The sequence below is a fragment of the Mustelus asterias genome, unplaced genomic scaffold, assembly GCF_964213995.1.
Source record: "Mustelus asterias unplaced genomic scaffold, sMusAst1.hap1.1 HAP1_SCAFFOLD_63, whole genome shotgun sequence".
NCBI lineage: Eukaryota > Metazoa > Chordata > Chondrichthyes > Carcharhiniformes > Triakidae > Mustelus > Mustelus asterias.
The window spans coordinates 1193942-1202249 of NW_027590128.1; the positions used below are offsets into that span (position 1 = coordinate 1193942).

Consider the following 8308-nt stretch of genomic DNA (forward strand, 5'->3'; position numbering starts at 1 on the left):
TTTGGGCATAGATTCAAGTTGCTCAATATAGTCCTGTGCCACAACTTTATGATTGGAAATATATAACAGAGCTACAGTACAAGATTACAAGACTAGAAATATAAAGAAATGATCTTTATTATAGAACCATAAACAAAATATGTACCATATAATACTTGGCATATCTATGTTGTTACAATCCCCGTAAAGACCTTGAAAACAAACAAATTCCCAGAGAATCCCAATGGAATAAACTGAAGGACAAGGTTTCATTTTAAAAAAAAACTTTATCTGTAACGATCGAATTAAAATCAACATAAATGAATCAGAATGCTGCCAGGATGGAACCTTTAAGTTATGAAGAGAGCTTGGATAGGCTTGGATTGTTTTCATTGGAGCAGAGAAGACTGAGGGGTGACCTGATCGAGGTGAATAAGATAATGAGGAACATAGGCAGAGTGCAAAAGGAGCTGTTGTTCCCCTTAGTTGAAGGGTCAGTCACGAGGTGACATAGGTTCAAGGTGAGGGGCAGGAGGTTTAGGGGGAGATGTGAGAAAAAACCTTTTTCCTCAGAGTCTGGAATGCGCTGCCTGGGAGGCTGGTAGAGGCGAGCTGCCTCACATCCTTTAAAAAGTATCCGGATGAACACTTGGCACGTCATCACATTCAGGGCTCTGGGTCAAGTGCTGGCAGATATGATAAGGTGGGAGTTCACCTGTCGGTGCAGACTCAATGGGCCAAAGGGCCTCTTCTGTGCTGTATGATTCTATGAATCATGAATTAACAAACAGTATCTGAATAGACAGGATAAATTTGACTTTAAAAAGCTCAGACAATAAAAACACGTTTCACAAAATCACAAACATTTCCCCCTCACTATATTTGGCTCTAATTCCAGTTCCAGAGAATTTCTCTGTCTCTGTATTTCCCAGGGGAAGAAAGAAAGTGTTTTACTCACAGATGTTGTCCAGAGGATGAAGTTGGAGTCTGTGTGTGAAGTTTGAATCTGTGTGTGAAGTTTGAGTCTGTGTGTGAAGTTTGAGTCTGTGGTGAAGTTTGAGTCTGTGTGTGAAGTTTGAGTGTGTGCGTGAAGTTTGAGTCTGTGGTGAAGTTTGAGTCTGTGGTGAAGTTTGAGTCTTTGTGTGAAGTTTGAGTCTGTGTGTGAAGTTTGAGTCTGTGGTGAAGTTTGAGTCTGTGTGTGAAGTTTGAGTCTGTGTGTGAAGTTTGAGTCTGTGGTGAAGTTTGAGTCTGTGGTGAAGTTTGAGTCTGTGTGTGAAGTTTGAGTCTGTGGTGAAGTTTGAGTCTGTGGTGAAGTTGGAGTCTGTGGTGAAGTTTGAGTCTTTGTGTGAAGTTTGAGTCTGTGTGTGAAGTTTGAGTCTGTGTGTGAAGTTGGAGTCTGTGTGTGAAGTTGGAGTCTGTGGTGAAGTTTGAGTCTGTGGTGAAGTTGGAGTCTGTGGTGAAGTTTGAGTCTTTGTGTGAAGTTTGAGTCTGTGTGTGAAGTTTGAGTCTGTGGTGAAGTTGGAGTCTGTGGTGAAGTTTGAGTCTGTGTGTGAAGTTTGAGTCTGTGGTGAAGCTACAAACAGAAGCTGTTCTGTTTCAAATCAAACTGCGGGACTTGGAAGAATTTGATGGGAAGAGATTTTGCAAAGTCCCCTCCCCCACTCCCTCAGCTGGCAGCCCAGCGCGCAGGCGCAGAGAGCGCTGCTGAGCCGAGCTGTCCGGAGCAGGCGCAGAGAGCGCTGCTGAGCCGAGCTGTCCGGAGCAGGCGCAGTGCGGCTGCCGCCAACGGTCGCTCTCGATCTCTTTTTGGAGCCGCCGGAGAGAGAGGGGGGAGGGGGAGATCACCGACCGGCTTCTCGCTCTGGCCGGAGCCGCCAGCCGGTTGCCTGGAAACCTTGGCTCGAGGGGGTGCAGGAGGAGGGGAACAATGGGTGGGGGCGGGGCTCCCGGGTCCGCGCGCCCGGGCCTGCGCGCGCTTTGTCCCATTGTCTGAATGTAGAGTTCAGCTGCTCATTCCTGCCCAGCAAAGCTGCTGCTGCTCTCTCTCTGAATGAAGATTGAGCTTCAGACAGACTCAAACTTCCTCCTGTCGGCACCATCTGTGAGTAAAACACTTTCTTCTCTCCTCCTTTCCATTTCTTTTCTCATTCTGGGGGAAATTGGGGACTTGCAGCAACTGAAGGGAAAGGAAGTGAATCCAGGGAGGCTGTAGACTCTGGAAAGGTTGGCCCAGGTCTCTCTCTCTGAAAGACATTGACATCCTTTGCTCCCTCAACTTGACACATTGATTTGTCGGCTAAAAGGATGGTCTCTTTCCTAATGTTCACAATTAGAGGGCTGGTTTCCCCAGAAAATGGCTGACCTTTAAGGGGACAGTAAATAGGACAGAGATATACCTAGTGTTGTTGTGGTACATATTAGACATTATTTATGGTTCTGTAATAATTATTTACTATTAATTCTACATTTTAATATGTACTGTATATCTTTACAGTCCTCGCGATATAGAGGAGATCATTCAGCAACACGGCGGCACGGTAGCACAGTGGTTAGCACTGCTGCTTCACAGCTCCAGGGTCCCGGGTTCGATTCCCGGCTCGGGTCACTGTCTGTGTGGAGTTTGCACATTCTCCTCGTGTCTGCGTGGGTTTCCTCCGGGTGCTCCGGTTTCCTCCCACAGTCCAAAGATGTGCGGGTTAGGTTGATTGGCCAGGTTAAAAATTGCCCCTTAGAGTCCTGAGATGCGTAGGTTAGTGGGATTAGCGGGTAAATATGTGGGGGTAGGGCCTGGGTGGGATTGTGGTCGGTGCAGACTCGATGGGCCGAATGGCCTCCTTCTGCACTGTAGGGTTTCTATGATTTCTATGATTCTATGAACTCCATTCCTTACCAATGCTTTGTCGAGCAATCTCGTCAGCTCTATTCCTCCCCATATAACTGTACTTCTGTAAGTTCATTTACTTCAAGTACTCATCCAATTTCATTTTGAAATAATTTGTCACTGCTTCCACAATCCTCATAGGCAGAGATGCAGATTAAGATTACTCACTGTCTGGATAATTTTCTTCCTCACATCCCCTGCCACTGTGCTGCTAATTAAGAAATAGAGTATGACATATCACACATTTGTCATTCAGGTTTATACACGTGATATTAAATATATATTCCAGCAGACTGCATATTGAGGTTTTCAGGTTTCTTTGAAGCTGTTGAATTGCTCCTTCACTAAAATTGTTTGGCTGAATATTTAGTACAGCAGAGTGAGAATAGAGAGAATGTGTCATGCAGCATGGTGGCACAGTGGTTGGCACTGCTGCCTCACAGCTCCAGGGACTTGGATTCGATTCTCGGCTTGGGTCATTGTGCAGAGTTTGTCTATTCTCCCCGTGTCTGCCTGGATTAGAGGGATTAGCAGGGTAAATATGTGGGGTAATTGGGATAGGGCCTGGGTGGGATGGTTGTCAGTGCAGACTCGATGGGCCAAATGGCCTCCTGCACTGCAGCGATTCTGTGGTTTCTATGATCAGGGTCGATTTTTGTTTAGGAACGATAGAGGAAAGATGATTCCATTGACACTGGAAGTATTGCTTTTGAATTTCTATCCTGCCCGACAGTGATTACTTTCATGAACTCCTTTTACAGGGTATTAGAAGGGGAATATTTGCAGACAGAAATCCCAAACAGTGTAACTGGAAAAGCACCGAGACACACACACCCGAGTGAGAGTGTTCCCTTGAACTGACTATGGAAAGAGCTTCAACTAGTTACACAGCCTGAAAACACATCACACCATTCACAGGAAGGAGAAACTGTACATCGTTTTATGTCTGTATGAGGCTTCAAATGATCATCCAACCTGGAGAGACACAAGGACACCTGCGCCATGGAGAAACCATGGAAATGTGGGGACTGTGGGAAGAGATTCAGATCTCCATCAGAGCTGGAGATTCATCGACGCAGCCACACTGGAGAGAGGCCGTTCACCTGCTCAGAGTGTGGGAAGGGGTTCAGTAATTCATCCAACTTATTCAAACACAAACGAGTTCACACTGGGGAGAGACCATTCACTTGTTCTGACTGTAGGAAGGGATTCAGATCCCTATCAGAGCTCGAGATTCATCGACGCATTCACACTGGAGAGAGGCTGTTCACCTGCATCGAGTGTGGGAAGGGATTCACTCATTCATCCAACCTTCTGACACACAAGCGGGTTCACACCGGGGAGAGACCGTTCTCCTGCTCTGTGTGTGGGAAGGGATTCAGTGATTCATCCACCCTGCGGAAACACCAGAGAGTTCACACTGGAGAGAGGCCGTTCACCTGCTCTGACTGTGGGAAGGGATTCACTCAGTTATCCAACCTGCATACACACCAGCGAGTTCACACTGGGGAGAGTCTGTTCACCTGCTCAGAGTGTGGGAGGGGATTCAGCAATTCATTCAACTTGGTGATACACCAGCGAGTTCACACTGGGGAGAGGCCATTCACTTGCACCGTCTGTGGAAAGCGATTTACTCATCCATCCTCCCTGCGGACACATCAGCGAGTTCACACTGGGGAGAGGCCATTTACTTGCACAGTGTGTGGGAAGCGATTCACTCAGGCAGCCAGCCTGCGGGCACACCATGTCACTCACACCGAGGAGAGACCCTTCAAATGCTCAGCCTGTGAGAGCAGCTTCAAAATAGCTGCTGATCTGAGGGTCCATCAGCGAATTCACACCGGGGAGAGACCCTTCAGCTGCTCTCAGTGTGGAAAGAAATTTCGAACATCATCCAGCCTTCGGACACACCAAAGAATTCACACTGGGGAGAGGCCATTCACCTGCTCTCAGTGTGGGAAGAGATTTAATGATTCATCCACCTTGCTGACCCACCAGCGAGGTCACACTGGGGAGAGGCCATTCACCTGCTCCGAATGTGGGAAGGGTTTCACTCGGTCATCCCACCTGCTGACACACCAGCAGACTCACACTGGAGAGAGTCTGTTCACCTGCTCTCAGTGTGGGAAGGGATTCAGTAATTCATTCAACTTGCAAACACACCAGCGAGTTCATACGGGGGAGAGACCATTCACCTGCTCTGAGTGTGGGAAGAGATTCATTCAGTCTTCCCACCTGCAGACACACCAGCGAGTTCACAAGTGATTATGGGGGTTGGATTCTGCTGTTTCTGCTGTTGTCCATCACATCCAGGCCTGAACCATGTTCATTCTGACAGTTGGTAAAGTGGGAGGGTTTCTCCGGCCAGTCTCAGAACTTTGCTTCCAGGGGGCTGATGCTCTTTGAGCCTGGGAGTGAACATTTCCACTCAATTTATCCGCAATAGCTTATGAAGTACATTTATTTTATCCTGGATAATAAATACTGTTCTTCATACCACAACAGGTAGATCTGAAATAAATACATTTGTCTCTGTTTCATTGAGTCTACAACACAGGGCCAGGCCAGTCGGCTGAATTGGTCGATGTCAGTATTTATGCTCCACATGAGCCCCCACCCACCCTCTTCATCTCCCCCCCATCAGCATATCCTTCTATTCCTCTCTCCCTCATGTATGTATCTAGCTTCCCCTTCAATGTATTCATGCTGTTCACCTCAACCACTCGCTGTGGTGGTGAGTTCCACATTCTCACCACTCGCTGGTAAAGAGGTTTCTCATTAAATCTTATTTGGATTATTGAACTGCTTTGTTATCTTTAAGACCTTTCATCAGGTCACCCATCATTTTCTGTTGAATGAAAAGCAGCCTTGGCCTTTCCTGAAGGTTAAATGTTCTCAGTTCTTCAATATCACAGAACCATATTGACGGGCTGGTCAGATCTGTGGCAAATGTCCAAAGATGTGCGGGTTAGGTTGATGGGCTATGCTAAATTAACCCTAGTGTCAGGGGGATTAGCAGGGTAAATATGTTGAGTTATGGGAATAGGGCCTGGGTGGGATTGTGGTTGGTGTAGATTCGATGGGCCGAATGGCCTCCTGCGCTGTAGGGATTCTATGAAATGGAATTTAACCCTGAACACTGTGAGGTGATGCATCTATTCATTAAATGTTACTTTATTAACTACCTACTAGTCAGTAACAGATGATTGAATAAGTGGTGAGCCTTAATTGAACTGCAATTAATGAATCAATAAATCTGTTATATTACAGACTGAGTTTTATTTGCTGTAAAAGTGTAATACTTTAATGACTGTGGATGTAAATGTGCAATGAAGATAAAGATGGAGTTGTATCCAACACAAAGAAAGATAGTTGTTGTTGGACATCAGTCATCTCAGCTCTGGGATATCACTGCAGGAGATCCTCAGGTTACTATCCCAGGCCCAACCATCTTTAACTGCTTCATTAATGACCTTCCCTCCATCATAAGGTCAGAAGTGGGGATGTTCGCTGATGATTGCACAATGTTCAGCACCATTCGTAACTCCTCAGATACTGAGGCAGTGCATCCTCAAATGCAGCAAGATCTGGACAATATCCAGCCTTGGGCTGACAAATGCCAAATAACATTTGTGCCACACAAGTGCCAGACAATGACCATCTCCAACAAAAAAAGTTAAAGTAAAGTTTATTTAATAGTCACAAGTAGGCTTACATTAACACTGCAATGAAGTTACTTTGAAAATCCCCTTGTCGCCACACTCCACACCTGTTCAGTTACACTGAGGGAGAATTTAGCATGGCCATTGCACTTCACCAGCACGTCTTTCAGACTGTGGGAGGAAACCCAATGGGAAGAACGTGCAGACTCCACAGACAGTGACTCAAGCTGGGAATTGAACCCGGGTCCCTGGTACTGAGAGGCAGAACCACTGTGCTGCCCCAAGGGATTCTTTAGAATCCAATAAAGAGATGGTATGAAACAGTTCTATTGTATTCCAGTCTAAGACAAGAAGAAGTGGTTGTAGGTAATTGGGGATCAATTAAATTAATCATTTAACCAAACTGACCAATTGTCAATGGGCCGTACTCTGACATGTAGTCATGGTCACTTTGGTGTTGAAAGTGATTTCCAAAGGTCCAAGTACCGAGGCTGAATTCCACAAGAATTACTGTCAAAGAAGAAGCTCGAGAGGGTTCAGCTTCTGCAGACTGATCACCCACATGAAGTTGTAAAAGTCAATGTTTTAAAATTGTTTAGTTTTTCTTTCAATAAATTTCTTTTTAATTTTATTAATTTTATTAATCAGAGAATTCTGACTTTACTTTAATTAGTTAAAGTAGTCCAATCCAAAGTGAATTTATTAAATGACATTAGTGGGGTGGCTGAATCAATGAGTCAATTGAGTTACAGATAACAAGATCAGGTAGCATAAATGTTCAATTTAAAACCTGCATTTGTACAGCACCTTTCACAACCACAGGACACCTCAAAACGCTGTGCAGCCAATGAAGTACTTTTAGTTACCATCACATCACCATCGTGGCAACTTCCAAGTCCACCCAGAGGGAGCAGCACGCATTAGCAGTGAAGGAGCTGCTATTAGCACCAATAGTGAAGGAGAATTTAGCATAGCCAATGTACCTAACCAGCACGTCTTTAGAGTGTGGGAGGAAACCGGAGCACCCGGAGGAAGCCCACGCAGACAAGGGGAGAACATGCAGACTCCACACAGACAGTGACTCAAGCTAGGAATCAAACCCGGGTCCCTGGCGCTGTGAGGTAGCAGTGCTAACCACTGTGCCACCATGCTGCCTCATATCCTGAATCTTCATGATCATTACTTGGCTGGGACGCTTCAGCATGAAAGAATTCCAATTACTTGTCAGGCGAAAGGGGTCATGTCCAATAGACTTGTTAAAGACAAATCACTGTTAGATTGCATTGGGGTTTATGTGATCAGGTCTTGGTTTTATGAACCAGGTCTGTATCAGACTGGAGATGTGTCTTTGATTCTCCACAACAGTTGAAGTATCCTTACTAAATATCCACCACAACAGTTCACCCAGAAATCTGAGGTTATTGTGATCACAGCCCTTCAAACTGTTACTGATACAATCACCAAATATTCTGAAAGCTCCTTTGGTTGTAATTCCCTCACAGAAAACCTACCCCTCTGGGGGAGAAAACACAGCTTCTCCACAGCAGAAAGGAAACCACTCCTCACCACTCCGAACTCTGAATGATTGGGGATGTTGCTGGTAAGTGTCCAGGACAAATTGCTATTTGTGAGGTGAAGGTAGATCAGCAGCAGGAGTAGTGAAGGGAGTGATGGTAATAACCAGGCAAACTGAATCACCAGGAAAGCTGCTCCAGAGGAGATTCCATGGGATCCACCCAAAACACAACTGTTGGGACCGACAGACTCCAGGAAAATGTCATTTAAA

The 8308-nt window shown here is 45.7% G+C and overlaps 1 protein-coding gene across 1 annotated transcript; it reads left to right on the forward strand.

Annotated features, from left to right (window-relative positions):
• Window positions 1–1999: 1999 nt before the first annotated feature.
• LOC144483362 (uncharacterized) lies at window positions 2000–6076 on the forward strand. The gene is made up of 2 exons (XM_078202078.1): window positions 2000–2080; window positions 3622–6076. The coding sequence occupies exon 2, from the start codon at window positions 3863–3865 to the stop codon at window positions 5123–5125; it is 1263 nt and encodes a 420-aa protein (XP_078058204.1). The 5' UTR covers window positions 2000–2080; window positions 3622–3862; the 3' UTR covers window positions 5126–6076.
• The last annotated feature ends 2232 nt before the right edge of the window (window positions 6077–8308 follow it).